The sequence below is a fragment of the Balaenoptera acutorostrata genome, chromosome 9, assembly GCF_949987535.1.
Source record: "Balaenoptera acutorostrata chromosome 9, mBalAcu1.1, whole genome shotgun sequence".
NCBI classification, from domain to species: Eukaryota; Metazoa; Chordata; class Mammalia; order Artiodactyla; family Balaenopteridae; genus Balaenoptera; species Balaenoptera acutorostrata.
The window spans coordinates 46,395,046-46,420,418 of record NC_080072.1 but is presented as its reverse complement, the minus strand read 5'-3'; the positions used below and the strand labels follow the sequence as shown (position 1 = coordinate 46,420,418).

At 39.0% G+C, this 25,373-nt stretch overlaps 1 protein-coding gene across 5 annotated transcripts; it reads right to left on the bottom strand.

The window, feature by feature from the left end:
• Positions 1 to 6,649: 6,649 nt before the first annotated feature.
• On the bottom strand, positions 6,650 to 23,390 carry ZBED5 (zinc finger BED-type containing 5). Of its 5 annotated transcripts, none has more exons than XM_057552595.1 (3): positions 23,371 to 23,390; positions 10,014 to 10,129; positions 6,650 to 8,942 (listed from the first exon to the last, which is right to left on the bottom strand). In XM_057552595.1, exon 3 carries the CDS (start codon positions 8,799 to 8,801, stop codon positions 6,717 to 6,719), a length of 2,085 nt encoding a protein of 694 aa, XP_057408578.1. In that variant the 5' UTR covers positions 8,802 to 8,942; positions 10,014 to 10,129; positions 23,371 to 23,390; the 3' UTR covers positions 6,650 to 6,716. The 5 variants fall into 5 exon arrangements, with proteins under 5 accessions (XP_057408578.1, XP_028020510.1, XP_057408577.1 ...); XM_028164709.2 differs by lacking the exon at positions 23,371 to 23,390 and adding an exon at positions 11,989 to 13,091; XM_057552594.1 differs by lacking the exon at positions 23,371 to 23,390 and adding an exon at positions 11,754 to 11,973 and having other exon boundaries at positions 6,650 to 8,974.
• Between the last annotated feature and the right edge of the window lie 1,983 nt (positions 23,391 to 25,373).

Sequence of the window (25,373 nt, the reverse complement as noted above, 5' to 3'; positions counted from 1 at the left end):
ATTTCTAATTTGAATTACACACCCGATTCATAACTAGGCCAGCCTAAACTAATACGTAAAATCCATTTATTACCAAGTTGTCCCATGAAGAGAAATGGCATTTTTGATAATATCTAATAATGTCAATACATGTGCTGATTTAGTTTCTGGTCTATAAAATATTGCCAGTGGCAGAGTTTTGAGTGATAGCACTATGGTAGATGGCAGAATAACCAGAGATCAGACTATTTCAGTTTGGGCTGGGACTCATCATTGCAGCTAAGTTTACCAGTAAATTCTAGTTTTATATTGCTTTCCCTTTAGACCACTATGTTAGTTAAGATGATTTTGTCTATGGTAATAGAAAACCCAATGTAAAGGGTCTTAAACAATGAAGAGTTTTATTGGCCTAGGTAACAAAAAAATTAAAGGCAGGAATGTGATCAAGTTTGGTGCAGTCAGGGCTCTGGTTTAATTTCTAATTTTTTGGTTGTGCCCCGCCTATGTATTGGCTTTATCCCCATGCTGGTAGCTAAAGAGTTGCAGCAATTCCAGGCTTCCCAAGTACACAGGATATTTATCTCTTCATTAAGAGTGAGGAAGCAACTTTTGTCAAAGCCCCTGTAATACTGCTCTTGCTTTTCACTTGCCTGTATTGGGTCACATGCTATTCCTGGGCCAATTACTGTGGCCAGAGCAATACTATGCCTTAATAGGCTTACAGCCAGGTTCCTTGAACAATTTTTTTTAAGGGCAATGGCATTACACTCACTGGTGTTTTTCAAACAGTGGATCAGGACCTAAGAATGGGTCATGAAATTAATCTTTGAGTTTTCATCATTTAAAAAATTAAATATATTTGGGATTACATTGCACATACAAAGGATTAGTACTGTTTTATGAAACTTTGGTGCTCACACATGCCCACACCTAGATTATATTGTAAAATCTGTTTCCTATGTGAATTGGGGTCAAAAAACTATCTTAGACAAAACAAGTCCACTCCTGAAGCTGGAGACGGATCAGCTTTTACTTAAGTATATGGATTATGTAGGGGAAAAGTGGATACCTGAAAGAAAACCAGGGTACAACTTCGGAGAGGAAAATAGATGCTGGGGATTAATCAATAATTTCCACTGTAACCTGCCTGATGCTTGAGTTATGCCTTCAACTATACTAGATTCCAACATAGTCACAACCAAACATATTTTAGTTTTTCCAATGTACATTTCCCTTCCAAAAAAGCACTTCATTCCTTTCATCCAGTAAGTATCCACGATGGGGCAATTTATAAATTAATTGGTAAATAAAATATTATGGTAAAAGACTAATGTAAAAAGCTTGGCTTATGGGAATTCCCTGGCGGTCCTGTGGTTAGGACTCTGTGCTTCCATCACAGGGGGCACAGGTTCGATCTCTGGTTGGGGAACTAAGATCCTGCAAGCCATGAGGCACAGCCAAAAAAAAAAAAAAAAAAAAAAAAGCTTGTCTTAACAATGTCCTACTGTCTAGCACAGGGAACTATATTCAATATCCTGTGATAAACCATAATAGAAAAGAATTTGGAAAAGAATGTATATATATGTATAACTGAGTCATTTTGCTATACAGCAAAAATTGATGCAACATTGTAAATCAACTATATTTCAATAAAGAAAAAAAAAAAGGCTTGGCTTCCAAGGGAAAAATCCACATATTTCAAAAAACTGAGCATATCTTATCATCACCCTAATCTTTATTTAGGTTAAAATTTTTAACTTATTTGACAAGAACGTTAGAGCTCATTCTAGTTCAACCCCTTTCATTTGGTAAGTGAAGAAACTAAGGCCAAGAAAGAAGGATGAACTTATCTAAGGCAATTAGTTGAAGAACACGAGTCTCTTGATAGCTGCTTCAGAATTCTTTACATTGTAACTAATTAACAGTGCAGTTATTACCAACTTTAACAAATTAAAGTAAATAACATGCATAAGCTCCAGAGGCACCTAGATTTACATAGCTGTTGGATTCTTTCAAGAGTTGTAGGTGAATTATATTTTGAAGAGTAAAACTGCATTTTTAAGGAAACGGGGGGCTTATCAATAAATGCTGCTTTGGGGAGTCAAAAAGATATTTGTGCTCCCATGTTCACAGCAGTATTATTCACAGTAGCCAAAGACAGATATAACCCAAGTGTCCATTGATGGATGACTGGATAAACAAAATGTGTACACACACACACACACACACACACACACACACACGAAAACTACTCAGCCTTAAAAAGAGGAAATTCTGACACATGCTACAATATAGATGAACCTATTTATAGCTGTGTGAAATAAGCCAGACTTAAAAGGACAAATACTGTATAATTCCACTATGAGGTCCCTAGAGTAGCCAAATTCAGAGACAGAAAATGCGAATAATGAGTGCCAGGGACTAGGGGAGGAGAATGGGGGGTTAATGTTTAATGGGGACAGTTTCACTATGGGAAGATGAAAAAGTTCTGGGGACGGATGATGGTGATGGTCCTTAATGCCACTGAACTGTATACTTAAAAGTGGTTAAAATGGTAAATTTTGTGTAATGTATATATTCCTTCAATTAAAAACAAAAAAGAAAGCCTTGTACAGAGTAAAAAAAAAAAAAATGCTGCTTTTGAAGTCTTTGAAAGACAAAGAATAGTTACTGCCTTATCTGTTTAAGTTGAAGCCAAGAATTTTAAAGCTAATTTTCATAATGTTGTAGTATGAATTATATTTCACCTTAATACCTTACCTTTTAAGTTAGGGAATTCAATTCACTGAGCACTTATAGTATTATTAGAAATTTGCTAAATCTATGAATGATCCAAAAGAAGTCTAAACTACAAGAGATTACAATTTGTGTATTCATATATGTGTGGTACTAGGGCAAGATTTACATAGGAAACAATCCTCATTAAGAAATCAAGACAGGCGGAAGGGGGGTGGGGGAGGGAAGGATTGAGAGTTTGGAATTAGCAAACTATTATATATAGGATGGATAAACAACAAGGTCCTATTGTATAGCACATGGAACTATATTCAATATCCGGTGACAAACCATAATGGAAAATATGAAAAGGAATATATATAATGGAATCACTTTGCTGTATAGCACAAATTAACACAACACTGTAAATCAACTATACTTCAATAAAATTTTTTTAAAAAGACAAAAAAAAAATCAAGGCAATTTCAATTACACTTGACCCTTGAACATGGGCGTCAGGGGTGCCAACCCTCCATGAAGTTGAAAATCTGCGTATAACTTATAGTCACCCCTCCTTATCTGCAGATTTAACTAACCATGGGCCATGTAAGCACTGTATAATTTACTACTGAAAAAAATCTGGGTATAAGTGGACCCATGCAGTTCAAACCTGTGTTGTTCAAGGATCAACTGTACTTGAATTATAGGGATTAAAAGTGGGATAATGTACATAAAATATTGTACATTGGCTATACCTCAATAAAACAAAAAAACCCCAAAGTGATGAAAAGAGATTCCTGATAATATCATCTAAACAAAGATCCAATCATCCCTGAGGCTATTGCAAACACTGACCAATAAGTAAAACTTTCTGACTTGAGTAAGTTTGATTTGGGTTTCTATAAATTACAATTGAGAGCCTTGACTAATACAAGAAACATTTGTGGTTCGTATTTTTATTTAAGGAGAATGGGGAGCCAACTAAATTAATTTCAGAAACAGGCAAAAAAAAAAAAAAAAATAAGTGGGAAAGCCCTTTTGGATTGGATACATTACAGGAACTTCACCGTTTCATGCAGGCAAGAAGGGCAGCTGTCATTTGAGGTTGCCATGTTATTTAGCCCCCAAATATCTCTTGCAATATTAAGTAGAACGCCACCCATTTCTTCCTTTAGAGTTTTCTCTTTTGTGTGACAGGGTTTGTCAATCTTCCCTCTAGTTCTAGATAGAGCCTCTAGTATTTGGAGTCTTAGGAAGTACTGGCAGAATGGTAACCAAAGGTTTTTGGAGGTACAAAATAAAGGGAATCTGAGTGCTGAAGATTTACTTTGCTTTGGCTTTATTTAAGGAAGGTTGATTCTGAAGGGTAGGTAGAGTTTAAACATAAATGAAAAGAATCTCCTCTTTTGGGATTCAGTCATGGTAACTACAGTGGGTTAGGGTAATAAAGAATTTGCTGTCTGGAACTAGACTTGCCCATCATCCAGCAGGTACAAGACCTACCTTTAGGTACAAAAGTCTGTTCTCACTAGCCGCACATGGTACCCACAGGTTAGTCCTGATAGGTTATAGAACAGGTCAGTAGTTGACATCAAGAACCAAGTTGGGTAGTGCTGGCATTAAACAGGTCTAGTAGCAGTTAGCAGTGTCTCAGTCAATAGATTTGGGTTTAAATGCAGAAGAGCAGACTCTCAGAGAAGGTGGTTAGGGGTAAAGGACTAGAAAGCAAGAGGTCTTATATCTCAAGAGGCTTACCTCCTGGACAGATGACCTAAGCAGAGGCTCAGGTTCAGCAGTCACACAGGGAGTCTGGTTACCACACTTGAGGCACCAGCCAAATGTACACATCATGGCATTGTACATACTTCTTGAAATAGTGTACCTTTAATTCTGGGATTAGCTGACAAAAAGTACTGCATGTATGAATAATTATGATGAATCTTTTTGGAGAATTAATTTTACTTGATAGCAATTTAATCCCTATGTTACATATTTTTATACTAAAACAAGCAGTCATGCTTTGAAGTAGATGGCTATTTTGGATGAATTTAGACAAGAAAGCACAGATTTCAAAGAAATGCTCACATCTTAGTAGGGAGTTTTAGCTATACTCCCAAGTCATTTTTTGATGCTCTTAGAAAAGTTTGAAATGCAATGAAGGCAAAAGTACTGTCAGAAAAGACCATTTTAAACTAAGTTCTGCTACTTGTGTGACATTGGGCAAATTCAGAAATTACCTAATCCCATAGGATTGTTGTAAGATTACTGATAACATACAAGCATCTAGCAGAGTAACTGACAGGTAAATAGGTGCTTAATGTGACAAAGGAGAAAAAACCTAGACTAAAAATACTTAATCTTGCTGCCTCATATTAGGTCAGGTCCTATATAGCCTGTTAGGTCTCCACATAGAATAAAAACTCAGACTGGAAGTGTGAGTGTGGAGTGAAGTTTGACTGGAACATGGCTGGATATGGCGAAGAACTAATGTAAGTCACTTATCTATTCCTGACTACCCACTGTTAGATTTACATACATACTCATTTTATCTTAATAACTCTTTAAAGGAGGCATAATTACAATTTTACAAATGAGACAATAGGTTCAGGAAGGCTCAAATTGACCAAAGTTAAGAGCTAGTTAGGGAATTCCCTGGTGGTCCGGTGGTTAGGACTCCGAGCACTCGCTGCCGAGGGCCTGGGTTCAATCCCTGGTCGTCAGGGAACTAAAATCCCACAAGCTGCTCGGCATCGCCAAAAAAAAAAAAAAAAAAGCTAATTAAGTAGTGGAGCAGGTACCTAAGCCTAATCATCCTATCACATTCTGCCTTAGGGAGGGGAGGTTCTCCTCTTCCCCAAAATGGGGAGTGGGTTTGAATAAGTGATATTAAATAAATAATGGCTATCTAGTAGTTAAATGGTAGGCCTTGACTATAGGAATAAAAAAAAATATTTAACCCTGAGTTGGTGAACTGTGTTGCGTAATGTGACATGGAAGAGAAGACTAGAGGCAGGAATGTCAGTCAGAAATCTTTCATAGTATTCTAAGAATACACTGACAGGGGTTTCAAGTCCAATCATCTTCAAGTACAGTAAAGCCTCGTTAATTTAGACTATAGTATATGGAATTGGCAATAATCTATACACGAATTTAGAAACAAAGAAAATGTGAAAATGTTCTTCACACTCCCTCCACCTCCCCAACAGTTCAGCTCGAATCAAAGCTCTGACGTTCCCCAGTAACTTCTGCCTAATGGCCACACTAAATTCTAGGTAATGGAATAACTGAGCCCAAACCACAAAGAGTAGCATTCTATACACGATAACATACATATATAAGCTACCATGCCCTCTTCCATTTTTCGTTGGTTCACCTTCACCAACATTTTTTCCTTTATTTAGCATCTACTTTAGTAAGATCTTCTGCCAGATAATGGAGACATAGAGCTGGATAAGACCATATAACAGCACAGTCCAATAACACTGGGAATTAATGAGACCACCAAGCAGTTCACAGCTGAGACATACACAAAAAATAGGGCCAAATAGAAAGATGCAGAGAATGAAAGTACTGAAGATAAATTAAGTCAAAGGGTTGAAAAGCAAATAGGAGTCTGTCAGGAAGCAAGGAGAAGGAATGGCTTTTTGAGACCTGAAAGCATAAAACAGTGATATGTTTAGGCAAGAAGGTCCCTGTAATTGGAGGGTTACAGGGTGGCATGCTTAGAAACACTGGCAGTGATTAGATCCTGAAAAGCTATGTCATGCTAAGAAACTGGGACTTTTCCTTGTGAATCAATATTTCCCAGAGTCATGCCCATGGAACCCTTTGAAATTACGTGAAGAAGAAATACCAACAGCAGTACAGGTTTAAATTTTTGATTCTCTACCTTTCTTAAAATCTAAGAGGTATAAAAAATTTGAATCATTGTTTTAAAACCCCAAGATATCATCAGTGAAGTAAATCATCTTTTATTTTCATCTTATATTTGGTTATCAAGAGGCATGCAAAACCCTCCAATTTTAATGAGAACAGTGCTTTTGTGTCTTTTTGTCACATATCCGCTTAATATTAGGTGTAATGTTGCTAAGTCGGATCCGCATGTGAGGTGCAGCATCGAGTCTTTTCCTGTATTTCGTTTTTGTTGCAGCATAATATGAAAATCCTGTCTCACACAGGTGCATTGTAGCAAAAGGAAGAAGTACACGAACTGCACGCCTTGCAACACTTGGGTACTCTTGAATTAGGCTACTCCAAAAATCATTTAGTGAAAGTTCACTGAAATTTTGTTTCACTTGAGAATCAGATGTTAAATCAATCAGGCTCTCGTAGTCCCGTGCTACTAATGAGACTGGTTTAACTGTTACTGTAAATGGATTTCTAACCCAAGCATTATTGTCATTTGTTACAGGAAAATATTTTAACAGAGTAGAGCGCAAACCCCTTAGGTGCTGCACTATGGCACTGCAAATATCTTTATCAACTGTAGAATTAATTTCAGTCAAAAAGTCACTGAGTGTAGGAAAACAATCAAAGTTTTCTTCTTCGACAGATGAGGCCCAAAATTCCAATTTTCTTAACAATGATGACATTTTATCAAATACTGTGAACACTGTCACATTTTTTCCTTGCATTGACAGATTAACCTCATTTAATTTAGTAAAAATATCTGCAAGATATGCCAGTCTTAGCAGCCAAGATGAATTTGTTAAACAATCAGACAGTCGAAAAGCAGAATCCATGAAAACCAACAGTTCACGACGAAGCTCAAAAAGTCTTACAAGGACTTTACCTCGGGAAAGCCACCTCACCTCTGTATTTAGAAGAAGTGCTGTGTGCTGGGCACCCATTTCTTCACACAAAATTTTTAGTAGTCTGGATTGATGTGGTCGAGCTTTAATATAATTGATGATTTGTACAGCCTGATCTAGCACATTTTTCAGAGATGCAGGCATTGTTTTAACTGCTAGTGCATGTCTATATAACAGGCAGTGACTACTGGAGCTTTCGGGAGCCACATATTTTATCAAGGTGACAGCCTCAGCAATTTTCCCGTCCATTGCCCTGGAAGCATCACTACAAACATCAACACATTTTTCCCATTCAATTTCATGTTTCTGCATAAAACTGTTGATGCAGTTGAAAATTTCTTCACCAGTGGCATTACTTTGCAAAGACTCACATAAGAGTAGGTCTTCCTCAATAGACTTATTAAACCTGTAACGAACAAACACAAGCAGCACAGCAAGTCCTGAAACATCAGCTGATTCATCTAGTTGCAGTGAAAACCCATCACAAATTTTCAGTCTACAAACAAGCTCTTCTTCAATGTCAGCAGCTAGATCCTTAATTCGACGTGCAACAGTACTGTTTGATAGCTGTACTGCATCTATTTTTTTACTATACTGTTCGTCAAACATCCGCATCACCACATCTTTTGCACAAGGCTTGATAAGCAATTCTCCAATAGTATGAGCCTCTCCACTCAGGGCTATATGGTAACTTACATTGTATGATGCTTCTGTAGCACTTTCATTATCTGTATTGACAATTTTAGGTGCTGGGGGTTTATTATTTTCAGGTGACTCAAGATGTTGCTTGAAAAAGCTTATGTCTTTGTCTTTGTATGCAGCATGTTTAGTTTCCAAATGTCTTCGAAGCTTACTAGGGGCCAAAGAGCTATTTGATAAAATTTTCTTACATAATACACACTGGGCATGAGGTGCATCTCTATTTCCAAAGTAAGTAAATCCAAAAGACAAATAACTTTCATCATATTTTCTTCTTTTTGGTTTCTTACTAAATGTTGTTATTTTGTTGGAATTGGACATAAATTTGACCCTGGAAAGCTCACCTTCTGAATTTTTAGAAACTGCAGGCTGCAACTGCTCATCTTCACTCTGTAATATTCCAACCTTTTGATCATTTGATTCAGACACAATTTGGTAACAAAAAGATTCTACTTCTTGTTTAAGACTTCCTTGTTTCAGCAACAGATCCATAGGCAATGAATTTGTGGTACAAAACATGGTTAATTTAGAATAAACATTGAGTATCACAAATGTGTTGAAATCATAAGACAGGATACACAGAAGATGAGCAACCATCAAAGAGATGATATATAGCAACACATCAGTTAATTTGTAAGTGCTGCCTATGCATCAACGCGCAGATGGAACATCACACGTTCGTGTATCAGGTGATCTCTCATTCGACTTCCTGGTGCTCTCAGGTATGGCACACCTTTTCTTAAAGGTAGATTATCACATAAAAATAAAAGCTATAGAAATGAGTTTAGTAGTCTTAAACTTACATTTTAAAATAAATTCTAAAAGAAGAAACTATTGTTAGCATTGATCTTTTTCTCACAACGCTTATTAACTTAAGATAACATTAATCTTCTATAAAACACAGTTTGGGAACCATTGGACTAAGAAATAATGAGTTGATAAATGCATTTTTAAGAAAGGGACCTTGAGGTCCCATGGCAGGGTTGGCAAACTTCTCCTGTAAAGTGCCATACGGTAAATGTTTTTTACCTGATGGGCCGTATGGTCTCTGTTGCAACTACTCAGCTTTGTAGTTGTAGCATGGCAGCAGCCATAGACAAAACGTTAAAGAATGGGCACAATTGTGTTCCAATAAATCTCTATTTATAAAAACAGACAGCATGGGGCCATAATTTATCATCCCCTTTCATGATATACAGTATCTTGGAATCTCTTCTAGCTTTCTGATGCCTACTGTCATTAGATACATTCACTGTTGACACCGTCATACATCTTAAGGCTCCTTTCAGGGCTAGTAATTATTCTGATGAGCTATGTCAAAAACACACAAACAGTTCAAAGTTTTGCAAGACACAGAATTCTGTTGTATCTAAACACTGTGTGTTAACATTGAAAAATAAACTGTAAACCAAAAGTTAGCTACTATTTCTCTGGACTTAAATTACATAAATATTTATATTATCCAAAATAAGACTCATTCAAAGTAATGCATATATTTTACTGATTACTCTGCATCCCATTATTCTTTAGGTGAAGGCTTAATGAAGACCTAAAGAAAACTCTCATTTAAATAGGTTTATTCCTCATATAATAGTTTTTTAAAAGCATAATTAAATGGAAGAGTAATGCAAAGTTTAGGACCTCTGATGAATACCAGCCTTATAAGTTAAGGCATTCAAATTTAGTGTCTACCTAAATATAGCTACTTTTGATTTAAACTTTATGATTTGGCCCAGAGTAAGCTTTGGATTCTCATATTAGATCCTGAATCAAAATGGTTTTCTCAGTAACAGCTAGAGGGTAAGATACCTGAAATGAGGAGCACTCCTTTCTGCAATCACTCTCTCCAACTTGGCAGCTTGAAATGCAGACGCTTCAAAAAAAATAAAATTAAGGGATAGGGTGGAAGGGGAGTAACCAAAAGCCTAGAATGAGAAAAAATAAAATTAGACACTACAAAAGGAGAACGAACTATACACCTCTAAGATGACCATTCTTTACAATTTATTTTAGAGCCATGCAGTGCAAATGATTCTTCACTGCCATGCAGATCTTAGACTGAAATAGAAGATGCCTAACATAGTAAAAATGCTAGTATTTTCGTCCTGTTTAATACCCTGGTAATTTCATTATTTTGAAATGCTCCCCCATCCACTGACTTCAAAGAAAACCATTAAAAACTCTCAGAAACGAAACCTAACTTTTTAAAGTACAGCCACACCTTAAGTGTCTCTAAAACTAAGCACTGAAAGTAATCTAAAATGGAATTATACATGAAAGGGTCACATGAACTATGCCTTTTTGTTACAACCACTCGTCTCAATAACCAAGCTCCTTAACGTTACTAATGTTTACTGAGTGATCATTGTTTACTATGTGCCAGTAACTGCTAAATCCTTCCTAGATTAGGTCACTTAATCCTCAAAACAAACCTGAGAGTCAGGGACTATTATTAATAACCCCCCTTTAGGGATGAACAAATAGATACAGAGAGGCTAAGTCACCTGCTAAGTTAACACATCTGGGAAAAACTCAGAAAAGAACCCAGAAAGTTCGACTGCAGAGCCCACGTGCCTAGTCACTGCTTGTGTGTCTCTGAATACTCTTAATCTCTCAAGCACTAAAAAATCTGTTACCAGGAGTTGGATGGTGCAGAGAGAAATGAATTACGATGGGTTACAACTGCCAGAAAGTCGAGGGTCTCAAACCGGCAGCAGGAGAAAGCCCTACATCTTCATTACTGGGAGCGAAAAGAGTAGACTGTCCTTTCACAGTCCTGAATGCGCTTTAGCTGCCGAGAACTTCACGGAGCCGCTGGGTGACCTCAAAATTTAGGATCCCTCTCCCCTGCTACCACAGAAGGACACGACGGAGTGGAAACGCTTTGTTCGGAGGGCCTCAGTTCCACCTTTTTAGAGGTGCTTCCCCGAATCTCTCGAGGACAAAGAGACTGGACTCCCTAGAGTAAAGTTTCTATTCGACTCCCTGAAAAGGGGCGGGGGGAACCCTCATCTTTTGTCTCTTCGGCTAAGGTGACAGGTAGCACCCTCCATTCACCCCCCACCCTCAGGCGGTTCCTGCTCTGAACAATACCCGTGGGGCAGGAGGGCTGGGTAGGAGTGCAGTCCATTCATAAGCCGAGGCAGGAGGTGGGCACGGACACCCCGTCCAGCACCTAAGTGCTTTTTTAAACGGGCACCTCGATGGGCGGCCCGGCCACCTATCCCTCGGCTGCTCCTTGTCACAGGAGCGCGCTGCCCACCACAGCTGGGGGCTGGCTTCCTGTGGGCGTCCACCCTCGCCTACGGAACTGCTCTCGCGTCCCCGGGCGGTCGCCTCAGCTAACAACCACAGGAAAACGTCTCAGCACCCGACGCTATCTTTCTCCTTCATCTCCATCAATGATGGAGAGAACGGTCTCGGCTGCGGCTGGGCTGCGGAGCAGCGCCGCGGTCCCCAGCTGAGCCTGCGGCCGCCATTTTACGAAGCTCACGGCAGCGGCCATTTCAGAACGCAACACTCAGCCGCCGCGGCGGCTCTGGTCCTCACCTTCACCGAGGCCTGAACGGGGTCAAGAGCCAGTCGTCGCGGACTGGAGGGGAGAGGGGGGAAGGGAGGAAGGGGAGAAATGAAAAACAAAACAGAGGGAAGAAGGATTCGGGGGGCCGGGCGATGCTCTCAGCTCAGGGATATCGCCTATGCCACCTCCATAGAGATCCAATTCGCGGCGGGCGCGGTAGCTCGTCTGAAGATAAATTTAGCACTCTGGGGCACCCGAACTTACTGTCTCCTTGAGCGACTCCGCCGCCGCCCAATCAGCGCCGGAGTTTCTCCCCGCCACCAATCCGCGCTGAGCAGTGGGGTGGGACCAAAGGGAAGGACCAAGCTCGGTTGAGGCGTTGCCCAGCTGCCGTCGCCCCTGGCAGTCTGCAATCGTGAGCTGAAGGAGGTTGAGGTGAATGGCGACGTGAAGCGATTGTTTTCAAATTTCCCTGGGCCCGAGCAGCCCCGGCGTTTGTTTACAGTGTAGAGTCCTGGGTGCTGCGAGATAGCATTTGTGATCCTGTAGGCTGGACTGGCTTTGAGAAATCTGCGTATCCACAAGCACTGGGGCTCTGCCCTGGCGGCAGATTTGAGTGGATTCGCAGAGTCTGGGCTGCTGGTGCTTTCACGCCCTCTTTGTTCCCCGAGCCGCACCCCAGGCCCAGATTGCGCAACCGCCTCCTCTTTTCCTTGTTTTCTCACCAGAAAACTCTCTCTCCCTTCCCCGCCCCTCCCCGACGTTGGCGTGTCGGGGGGCCCTAGCGGGCAGAGCTGGGAGCTGAGCCTGATCTTGCCGGGGCGCTGCTCTCGGGTGACCCCACATTGGGTCGGGGAGCCGCGGGTAGGAATATGTAGGGATAGCGGCGTCTCCGCAGTGTCAACGGCAAAGAGGCCGCTTCCTGTGTCTTTGCACCCCTCCCTGGTGGCTCCCTCCTCGGAGGAACGTCCAGCGCTCTGGAACAATCAGTTTGCTAGCTGTAGCATCGGGTGTTTTAAGCCCATTTCTTCTACGCCCATCCCCTCTTTTTAAAAACAACACAGCAAAAGGCTTCGGGCTGTGTATTCCGTTATTCCATATTGTGTGAGATCCGTCGTGGCGACCTGCAGTCTGTTTTTCCAAACTGGCATCTTAAAATATGTACACTTCTTGGAGGGAATTTGTTAAAATACGCGTAGCATTAAACAGTGGGTCCCATTGTTTGCAATATTTTAGATTTTCGAGGCCCCGTAGAAATAGCCAAATGAAAGTTGGATCTTGTTTTCAGGCGCTGCACCAATGACAGAAAATTCCCAACTTGTGGTCAAAAGCAAGGGCAGCTTTTGTTTTTCTTAAATATGCTCTTCTTTGATATGCGAATAACTTTCTTAGGCGTTGAAAGAAGTCTAACCTTTTATTTAACAGAATTTTCAGGAGGACTGAAAAATATGATTTCCTAGGACTGATAATAGATGTTAACATTTGGTCCTAAATGCTTTAAAGTCATTTCAGCATCTTCAGAACTTTGCCCTATGGTAGGCTATCCAATCATTTTAAAATGATTCCTCTTAAATCGGCCTCATTTGAGCTTTAACCACCGAGGGGGAAATCATTTTGGGGAAGGGGCTCAATTTTACTTGAAGAGCGAAGAATTTCATTTTGTAATTGCAGGAGTTGTCTAGCTTCTTAATAATATTGGTATAATATCCCACATTTTCATATGTTTTATATTTCATAAAAGCCTTTTACATATATGCTCCCGATTTAATCTTCACGTATCTGGTTTACATCTTCGTGAACTGGGAAAATCCAAAACATTCAGCTGATAACAAATTCAACTGAAGTCAAGTCTAGGATTTAACCTAGGTCCAAAAATCTGAAGTCTGATAATTAAGGGGCTTGAAACATAAGAACTTTTTCTGTAATTGATTAGTCGATACGTTATTATAGGATGTTGGTTGCTGAGACAGATAAGAAAACGTATAGACAATGTAGAACTCAGACCAATAATGATAATGGCTAGCATTTATTGAATATGCAGTATTGGCAGAGGCTGTTCTATCTACACACTTTTTAAAGTACTAGCTAATTTACTCTTTACAACCCTATCAGTTGACGATGCCTATTTTACAGATAAGGAAATTGAGCACAGATTGGTAAATAAATTGCCCAAGTTCCCACAGCTAATTGTTGGCAGAGCCAAGATTAAGTGCAGTGAGGTTGTGGGAACTACAGGCCATGTGTGTCTGGGTGGGGTGTGCTTGTACATATTTATATCAGGCAGAAAACGATTTCAAGTAAGATTACAGTAATACATTGGGTAAGCAGGTAGAGCTTCACCATGAAAAGGGAACTCGGTTAGTTACTCGGGGCTCAAGTAACTAACCGAGTTACTTCCCGTAAAATCATCATAGGAAGTAGTAACAGGAATTTTGACTGATATCCCAAATTTGCAGCCTTAGTTGCTGTGAGAGGTCTGAGATGGCAGTTCTGTTCATGTTGGTTGCATGAGTTAATTTGCACTGCAGTTAGGTTTGCCAGAAGCAGATGATGAGACAGGGAGCTCTGGAGTCAGTATTGTAGGTTGGAGTGCCCCACTCCACCCTTTATACTCCCCTCTCCCTCAGATAGTATATGGCGGCCATGGGAAGGGCAGGACTGCAGCTGAGGCAGACCCTGAATGCACTGACAGCTGGAGGCCATCTGCTGATCACAGTACTGGCCCCTGAGCAGGGCAGCAAGTCCTTTCTTGAAGACGGGTCTGAGTGGCACATCTCCATGCCTGCCACAATGTGTCACCTTTAATATAAAGGTGGTAAATTAATACAATTTTCATTATTTCTGTGAAAGTTAATAATTACTGTGGTGTTGTGTGCTTTGTGAACTTTTAAGATCTATGGGGGAGGGTGGGAGTTTAGGGGGTGGGGGGAGGAGGAATTGGATGAAGGCAATCAGAAGGTACAAACTTGCAGTTATACGATAAGTAGTACTAAGGATGCAATGTACAACATGATCGATATAATTGACACTGCTGTGTGTTATATATGAAAGTTGTTAAGAGAATAAACCCTAAGAGTTTTCATCACAAGATACTCTTTTTACTATTTCTTTATTTTGTACCTATATGAGATGACGGATGTTCACTAAACTTGTGATAATCACTTCATGATGTATGTAAATCAAATCATAATGTTGTACACTTTAAACTTATACAGTGCAGTGTGTCAATTATATCTCAATACAACTGGTAGAAAAAAATATGAAACATTTAAGAGAATTTTGTGACCACAGGTATAAGATTGATTTATTGCTATTAGATTTACAAGAGTTATGTAAGTGCTTATAAAATTTCACTGCCAAGATGTTAGATATATTACATTTGTAATTGTAGTTTAAGATATCTAAGAAAATTTAATTAATGGAGTATGCAAGTGATGTTAAATATTCAAGAAGTATTTAGTCTGTTATGCTTGTGAATTAATTAAATCATAGAGAATAAGTGAAAGTAATTGTCCATATTTTTATGCAAAGATTATGAGATTTATAAATAGACTAACAAGATTTATAAATTGAGCTTTTTAGAGGCTTAAGAAATACAAGTTTACAATTTTAATGTCTTTGCCTATTAATAAACAAATTAGTCATGTCAATTATCAGTTTTTATTGTAGCTAGTATTCACTCCCAGGACTTTCACTATTCCCTCTATGTTCAATGATTCTCAAAAATATAACATGAGCCCTGACTTCCCACTTGAACTTCAGTTCTAGATTTTCAAGTCTGTAGACTTTCTATTTGAATATATACCAACAGCTCAGATGCGGCATGTTCACAACTGTACTAAATCTCTCCTAACACTTGTACTTTCTCAACGACTTCATTTTTGTTAAAGATTTTATCATTATTTTAATATCGCAAGCTAGCAAGCTTTTGGAGTCAATAGTCACTCTTCACTCATCTTCATATTCCATATGTGCAGGCATCAAATTGTTATTTTCTTCTAATATTTCTTAGGTTCATCCACATCCCTCCATCACTATCACATGTTCTCTAGACCAGGCTCAAGAAATGTTCCTTCTAAATTATTGCCACAGTCTTCCTAGCTTCCATTGTTTTTCCATTTAATTGGTTTAGCATACCAATCTTCCATATTTTAGAATCTTGGAGTGACTCACTAGTTCTTCTATGTCATGGCATAGAATCATAAAACTTTAGAGCTGAGGAAAATCTGTAGAAAATAATACAGTCTTCACTCAGTATCTGTAGGGGTTTGGTTCCAGGACCCCTGCCCCTTGGATACCAAAAATCTGTGGATGCGCAAGTACTTTTTATAAAATGGCATAGTATTTGCATATAATCTGCTCACATCCTCCTGTACACTTTAAATCATCTCTAGATTACTTATCACACCTAATACAATGTAAATGCATGTAAGTAGTAATAAATTCAATGTAAATGTTATGTAAATAGTTGCTCATGCTTGGCAAATTCAAGTTTTGCTTTTTGGAACTTTCTGGAATTTTTTTTCTGAATATTTTTGATCCAAAGTTGGTTGAATCCTCAGATGTGGAAACTAGATACATAGAGCCAACTGTACAATGTAATCCCCTTTTTCCTCCGTCCTACAGAAGAGAAGAATGAATCCCAGAGTTATCGCATGACTTTGATGTCACATTGATAACTGGTGACAACGCTGAAATAGATCTCAAGGTGTATGAGGCATGTCTTAGGATTTTTTTTTTTTATTTCCCATTGTACTGGACATTTAACTGTTCATTTGGCATATATGCCATAAATATTTTTTAATAAATTTATTTATTTTATTTTTGGCTGCGTTGGGTCTTCGTTGCTGCCCACGGGCTTTCTCTAGTTGTGGCGAGCAGGGGCTACTCTTCGTTGTGGTGTGCGGGCTTCTCATTTTGGTGGCTTCTCTTGTTGCGGAACACGGGCCCTAGGTGCACGGGCTTCAGTAGTTGTGGCGCATGGGCTCAGTAGTTGTGGCTCACAGGTTCTAGAGCACAGGCTCAGTAGTTGTGGCGCATGGGCTTATTTGCTCTGCAGTATGTGGGATCTTCCCAGACCAGGGCTTGAACCCGTGTCCCCTGCATTGGCAGGCAGATTCTTAGACACTGCGCCACTAGGGAAGCCCCGTAAATATTTTTTGATATGTAAATTAAGCCATCTTTGACTCTGTTAATAAGTCCTCTTTCTGTTGCAAATGATAGAAATCCAATCCATAAGCAAAAAAGTTAATTTCTTGACTCACATTACTAAAAAGTCCATCAGTATAGGTATGGATGGGTTCAATGACTCAAATGATGTCAGGGCTCTGTTTGACTCTCTCTTTCATGATAGGCCCTCTCTACGTGGCAGTATAATGGCTTCTGGCATTCCCAAACTCATGGTGGAAGAGAGCATCTTCCCCAGTAGCACTGGGGAATGGTTTCCAGAAAGGTCTTTCATTAAGTTTGGGTTATGCTTGTGAACCAAACACACTGTGCAGGGAAGGAGTACTCAGTGTGGTCAACTTGGGACATATATGTCCTTTAGTTTGGGGAGTATGAGTTTACTCTGATTCACCACCAGAATCTCATGGAATGGGTAAGGGGCCACCCCTAAAAGGAAGGGATTTCTGGAAAAGTGGAATATACCTACCAAATTTACTCTCCTTGCCCCTTATATCTGATCAGCTACCACAAAATCCTCCACTACTATATCTCTTTGTCCAACTTTTCTCTTCAATTCCACTACCATTGATTTAGTCCAGGATCCTATTAGTAATCTCCCAATCAATCTCCTGGCTATCGCCAATATCTATCAATTTATCCTGCACACAGATAAGCACTCTATACACATTAAAGTCATTCCCTCACTCAAAGCTATTCCCATTGCTGGGGTGATTAACTCCTTGGCTTGGCATTCAAGTTTCTCACTAAACTGGTTTTGGTTTTTAAATTTTTTTCAATTTTACGGCAGTGGAGGTGCTAGGTGGGAAGTGAGGCAAGGAAGGACTGGATTGTCTGGAGCTCCCTCTCTTCAACTAGTGGTCATGTGATATGTAGGTTAGTTGTTCTGGCTTAAATGCTCAAATTTGGGGTGTTCATTTTGTTGACTGAAATGCCAGGGGATGGGTTTACTTATGGTGTTTCTAATTTTAATTTTTACCCTGGTAATACAAGCATAACATTCAAAAATTCAAGTAGCACTAAAAGATTTATAAGCAACAACAAAAAAAGATATTCCTTTGCCTCTCCTTCCGTTGTAACAACTTGTAACATTTTATTCCATTCCTTTTGGTATTTACCTCCATATTTCTCAATGAATATGTGTATAATGCCGTTTGCTCACACATGACCCATTATCATTCTGACTCCCAATCTACTTAACCTAAAACCTATAAAGCCCCTCAATTCATTGGCTAAACCTATAAAGCCCATCAATTCATTGGCTCATTCCCTCAATGTCCCAATCCCAAAATCCTGAGAGAGGAATCTGGTCCCAAGTTATGTTTTCATAAGGTCACCTACCACTGGCCAACCTGGGGTGGGCTGCTCTTGAGTCCCTACTGGGAGCTGTTGTCAGGGGTAGAGTATGATGTGTGGGTGCTCTGGGCTGGCTCTAATAATTCGGTGTCTGATTGTAGCTGAGGTCACAGATCGATGCACTCAGCTCCATTACAACTCTCTTCTAGCAAATCTCGTTGCTTGAGGCTACAAACCTAGAGACTAGTTTTCCCAGAAGTCCTTACAGCTTGGATTCATGAAACCCAGTTTCTGTAAAATAGATGTAACTTAGCAAGTTAAAAGTGAACAGGGAGCTTCCCTGGTGGCACAGTGGTTGAGAGTCTGCCTGCTAATGCAGGGGACACGGGTTCGAGCCCTGGTCTGGGAAGATCCCACATGCCACGGAGCAGCTGGGCCCGTGAGCCACAATTGCTGAGCCTGCGCGTCTGGAGCCTGTGCCCCGCAACGGGAGGGGCCGCGATGGAGAAAGGCCCGCGCACCGCGATGAAGAGCGGTCCCCGCACCGCGATGAAGAGTGGCCCCCGCTTGCCGCAACTGGAGAAAGCCCTCGCACGAACCGAAGACCCAATACAGACAAAAATAAATAAATTAATTAATTAAAAAGAAAATCCTTAAAAAAAAAAAAAAAAAAAAAGTGAACAGGGCTTCCCTGGTGGCGCAGTGGTTGAGAGTCTGCCTGCTAGTGCAGGAGACACGGGTTCGAGCCCTGGTCTGGGAAGATCCCACATGCCACGGAGCGGCTGGGCCCGTGAGCCACAGCTGCTGAGCCTGCGCGTCTGGAGCCTGTGCCCCGCAACGGGAGGGGCCGTGATAGTGAAAGGCCCGCGCACCGCGATGAAGAGCGGTCCCCGCACCGCGATGAAGAGTGGCCCCCACTTGCCGCAACTAGAGAAAGCCCTCGCACGAACCGAAGACCCAGCACAGCCAAAAATAAATAAATAAATTAATTAAATAAATAAATTAAAAAAAAAAAAAAAAAGTGAACATTCTGAGGTGGAGGCTGTATTTCTGCCACTTCTGTTATTTCCACTGGCACATGTTGGTTTTTCTGGGACAGTTCCAGTGGAGGTCCCAGCATTCAGTCCCTAAATTTCATGGGTGATGAGAGATAGGGAGCAGGGCATCCATTTTCCTGATTCAGATTATGTCCGAGTCAGCGGGTATGGAGATGGCTTCCTCATTCCCCAGCCTCAGAAGTGTGGCAGAAGCATGGTGCCCATGTGGGGCCAGTTCTGCAATACTTTTCTAGAAGTTGTGCCTGTAAGTGCAGCCTCAACTCTGTTCTACTAGCCCTTTTAATGATTTAATAAACCCCTAATTCCTCCTAGTAAATCCCTTTCTGTTTAAATTAGCTAGAGTGAAATCTGTTATTTACAGCTGAATTCTAATGCACCTTTCAAAAGTGTTCTTTAAATATTTGTTCAACAATTACTTGATGGGGGCAATGAGAAGCTTAATTTTCAATCAGTTAAAATTATAGATAGGTCCCTAAGCAGTGTCAGTATTTTGAAACAATTTGGCAATATATTTTACCTTAAAAATTAGTTTCTACTGTCTTTTCACTTTTCTTTTGAAATTTTTCTGAACCAGACTCATTCTTTGAAGAACCTATCAAAAGGTGTGAAATTTGTATTTTATAATTTTCACTGGTTTCCTGGCCAACAGTACTCACTATCCGTAAATTTTGGTTTCAGATTTAGTCTGCCTGGTGAATTTCATCTAATTTTCCTGCATGAATACTAGACACAGAAACATATGACAGACTTAGCTAGACTTGGGGAGAGCTGGCAGGCATAGTGAATACAGGTCCTGGAAGAAGACTGGTTTCAAATTGCACCTCCACTGTTTGCTACTTGTGCAGTCTCAAGTACAAGGTACATCTCAATTTCTTCATATGAAAATAGGTTTAAAAATGACAACATACAATAATTGCTGGGTTTAAATGCAATCATACATAAAGTACTTGGTATAGGGTCTGGTATGGTATAAGCATCCAATAAATGTCAGAGTAACTCTATTGTTTTTAGTTTCGACTTCCCTGTACTGTATTTCAAGCAGGAGCAAATTTATATTCTTCCACGTGTGTAAGAATTTGCCTGCAGAAGCCTTTACTGTTTTTATAGTTACTAATTATTCCAGTGATATTTCAGTGCCCCTTATAGATTAATGATTTGGGCAACTGCCCAACTGTTCACCTTTTAATCCAGCTTTGGCTGTGGTTAAGGAAGGATCATGTGAGCAGTGGAAGGAGGGGGCATTCACTCAGAAAAGGACCACAGCAGATATTGCAGTGAGAAATATCTCCAGCATAATCCTCTTTAGTTTATAAAAGGCTTAGGTCACTCTGTCACTTTAAATTGTGACACACGTCACAAATAAATGCCACACACCTCTTTTCTAGACACTGCAGTTGAGACCTGTTGATCTAGAAAAAACAAATGATTGGCTCCCAAATTGAGAGGCTTGAATGTGGCAAATCAGATGTTTTCTCACATTTGGGGGTGGGGGCAGAGAGTATACTTGTATCAAGAACTCAGGTTTTGTACATTAATAGTAATTTATCTGGAACTTCATACCTTACAGAGCAGCTTCACGATCTCTCTTATTTGAACTTTGAGACAATCCATTTAGTTAAGCAGGGAGGTGTTCTTATTCCCACTTTACAAATGAGGAGTCTCAGGTTTTGAGGAGTTGATGGAGTTATGCAGGGTCACACATATGGTTACTGGCAGAGGCATTGCTTGGATCAGTTTTCCTGATTCGGATCAGTGTCTTTCATGCTTCTTTTTCTTTAGAAAGTTTTCCGAATTAGGCTAATGCTGTTGTAGAGTACTCCTGCTAAGTTATTGATTTTAGGCTAAATAATATGATCCGAGCTGTCATTTGGAAAAGCACTATGTTCTAGGGCTTTCCTCTTAAAGAAGGTGAAAACTAATCTTACTCTCTTACTTTCTTTGGAAGGTTGATGCTAAACTTTTCAAAGGCATTCCTTTAAAAAGAATGCCACAGTGGGCATTTTTTAAAGCCAAAGTGAAGGTTTGCAAGTCATTTAAACATTCAATTACTTGGGGAGAGACTAAAATGCCAGGGGATGGGGTTATTTATGGTTCTGTGCCAAGAGCCAGAATATATATTTATCTGTACAAGAGTGGAGTCCTGGCTCTGGACCATTTCTTGACTTGTTTGAGAATCTGGGCAAGTCATTTATTATGTCCGTATTTTGGAATTACAGCCTTGCTTCAAAGATGTGCTCTATGAATAAACAAACCTCTATTTGTAAATCTTGTTTAAATGTCTCTGATGAAAGGCACATCAGTGTTGATAGTTGTGAAGGGTAAGGATGCTGATAATAAATAACAATGGTGATGTCAGTGTCTTGAATTTATGCAGTAGCATTGTTCTGAGAAGCTTTGAACGCTTCCCAGGTAGCGTGTATTCTTTAAAAACCTGTAATTACAAACATTTCACAAGAAATTATTCTTATAATTTTTTATAGAAATGAGCAAAAAAGATTTAAGTATGATCTCATTTTATCTCCTCCTATCCCTCCCATTCCCCTCACTCACCAAAGGTAATCACGGTTAATAGTCTTTTTTGTCTATACAGATACATATGTATATGTACAAATGTATATAATTGTTTGATATACATATTTTATCAATTATTCTGCAACATGTTTTAGCCTTATCAATATGCCTTGGAGACATTTTCATGTTAGCATGTAAAACTCTTTTTAACAGTTGCAGAGTATTCTACTTAATTTATTTAATCATTCTCTTATGGAAAGATTTTTAGATTATTTCTAATCCTGTAGCATTAAAAACAAATGCTACAATAAATGTCCTTGTGTGTCTTTGTACATCTATGTGTGTACCTCTGTGGCTTACATTCCTAACGAGGAATTATTGGCTTAAACTTTAAGCCTTTAAGGGTATATGTTAAATTGTGCCCCCCAAAGTTGCTACCTATTTCCAGAAATAGCACATGACAGTACCCATCTCCCATACCTGTGCCAATATTGTTTTGTATATTATCAATCTTTCTAAATTTTGCAATTTGATAGATTAAAAACTCTCATTTTAATTTGTATTTTCTTGATTACAAATGAGGTTAAGCATCCTTTTATAAGTTTATCAACCATTCATATTTACTCTTCTGTGAATTGCCCATTCAGAGGCATTCTCATTTTCCCTGTTTCTTATTGCTTGGTAAAATCTCTGAAAATGTTATGATTATGAATGCTGTGTTAAGCATATTTCTTCCAACTTACCGTGTATCTTTTAAGATATTGTTAATTTTTTTCCCCTGAGGAAAAGTTTTTTAATATTTATGAAATCAATCTTTTCATTTATGACTTCTGGGACTTATATCTTGCTTAAGAAGGAAATTCTTCCACCACTTCTATCCCAAGATTATAAAAAAGCATTCTTTTATTTTCCTTCTGTTTACAAAAGCACCAAGTACTGTTTAATCCTTGTGGAGTGTATTATTCTGAATAGCTGTGAGAAAGGGACCTATGTTAATATTTTTCCAAATGTTTAGCCAGCTGTTTCAAATCAATCAAAAATTGTTCATTTTAATCCCAATGATTTGAGATGCCATCTTTCAAAAATATCAAAATTCATAATTATTGATTCTCTGTCTAGATAGAGCTATTTGTCTATTTCTGCATTAACATTGTAATATTTTACAGTTACACAACTTTATAGTCTATCTTGATATCTGGTATAGAAAGTTTCTCCTCATTATTGTTTTTCCCCCCAAATTGCAGGGCTATATCTTGTACATTTTTTTCTTCCATAATAACATTAGAATAAGCTTTACAGATTCTATAAATAATAAGCTTGGGATTTTGATTTGAATTGGACTTAATTTATAGATTAAATATAGGAGAGTTGGCATTTTTATAATATTGAGTCTTTCCATTCTGGAGCATTGTGGGTTTTTCATTTAGTATTTAGGCCCATTATTTAGGCCTTATTTTAGGATTTTCAGTGTATTTATATAGCTTTATTTATCTAAATCTTAAGATTTCTTACAATGTTTGCTATTATGAATAGGATTTTTTCATTCTATTTTCTAATTGTTTACTATTGGTAAGAGAAAAGTTATTTATTTACTTACTTATTTGGTTGACATGTTTATTAAGTCTCTCCTCTCTCAGGGTCTCTTTTACTTTCCTTTCAGTATGGAAGACTTCAAACATATAAAAAGTAAACAGAATAATTATGAACCTCCATGTACCTATCTCCAATCTTCAACAGTTACCAACATTCTGCCATTTTTACGTCTTCTATACATCCATCCAGTTACCCACTTTCCACTCCCCAAATTAATTGCTGTTACTTTTTACAGTTTTTTTTTAAGATTAAAAAAATTAAAGTTTTTTTGTGGTAATAATTATAGATTCACATGAAGTTGTAAGAAATAATACAGAGAGATCCCATGTACCCTTTACCCACTTTTCCCCATTGGTAACATCTTGCAAAACTGTAGTAAAATACCATAACCAGGATATTAACATTGATGTAGTCAAGATAAAGAGGATTTCCATTATCACAAGGATCCCTCATGTTGCCCTTTTATAGCCGTGGTCATTTCTCTCCCTATCCCACCCCTAGTTAATCCCTGGCGACTACTTATGTGTTCTCCATATCTATAATTTTTTCATTTCAAGAATGTTAAATAAATGAAATCATACAGTATGTAACCTTTTGGGATTAGATTTTTTTCAATTAACATAATTCTCTTGAGATTCACCCAGAATATATATCTATCTTTTGTTCTTTTTACTGCTGAGCAGTATTCCATAGTATGGATGTACAACAATTTGTTTAACCATTTTGAAGGACATCTGGGTAATTTCCAGTTTTTGGCTATTATGAATAAAGCTGCTATAAACATTAATGTACAGATTTTTTTTGTGAACATGAATTTTCATTTCTCTAGGATAAATACCTAAGATGCAATTGTATGCATAATAGTCAGTGTAGGGTAGTTGCATATCTAGTTTTTTAAGAAACTGCTAAACTGTTTTCCAGTTTAGCTGTACCATTTTACATTTCCACCAGCAATGTATGAGTGATCCAGTTCTTTGCCTCCTCACTAACATTTGGCATGGTCTCCATTTTATATTTTAGCCATTCTGATAGGTACATAGTGATGCTTCATTGTGGTTTTTTTTTTTTTTTAAACCTTTCTCTTTTTTTTTTTTTAATTATTTATTTAATTTATTTATTTTTGGCTGTGTTTGGTCTTCGTTTCTGTGCGAGGGCTTTCTCTAGTTGCGGCAAGCGGGGGCCACTCTTCAAGCGGGGGCCACTCTTCATCGCAGTGCGCGGGCCTCTCACTATCGCGGCCTCTCTTGTTGCGAAGCACAGGCTCCAGACGCGCAGGCTCAGCAATTGTGGCTCACGGGCCTAATCGCTCCGCGGCATGTGGGATCTTCCCAGACCAGGGCTCGAACCCGTGTCCCCTGCACTGGCAGGCAGATTCTCAACCACTGCGCCACCAGGGAAGCCCCATTGTGGTTTTAATTTGCATTTCCCCAGTGGCTAATGATGTTGAACATCTTTGCATGTACTTATTTGCCCTCTGTATGTCCTCATAGGTGTAATGTGTCTTTGTTTTTTTTGTTTGTTTTTTTTTTAATACTGTTGAGCTTTGAGAGTTCTTTATATATTCTACATACTAGTCCTTTGTCGAATAAGTGGTTTGCAAATATTTTCTCCCAGTCTGTAGCTCATCTTTTCATCCATTTCACATGGGCTTTCACAGAGCAAAATTTTAAAAATTTGAATATAACAAGTTTTCCTTTTATGGATCATGCCTTTGTGTCACCTAGGAACTCTCTGCCTAGCCTGAGATCCCAAAGATTTTTTCCTATTTTTTCTAAAATTTTTATAGTTTACATTTTATATTTAAGTCCATAATTTGTTTTGAGTTAATATTCTCGTAGGTCAAGATTCTTCTTCTGCCCCCACCGCCCCGCCCGCCATGTATGTCCTATGGCTCCAGCACCATTTGTTGAAAAGGATATCTTCCCTCCACTGAATTTCTTTTGATCCTTTGTCATTTGGGCATATTTCCTGTGGGTCTGTTTCTGGGTTCTCTTTTCTATTACATTG

Coding starts and splice junctions, on each gene's coding strand:
- ZBED5 (XM_057552595.1), bottom strand. CDS start 8,801: ATGGTTGCTCATCTTCTGTGTATCCTGTCTTATGATTTCAACACATTT.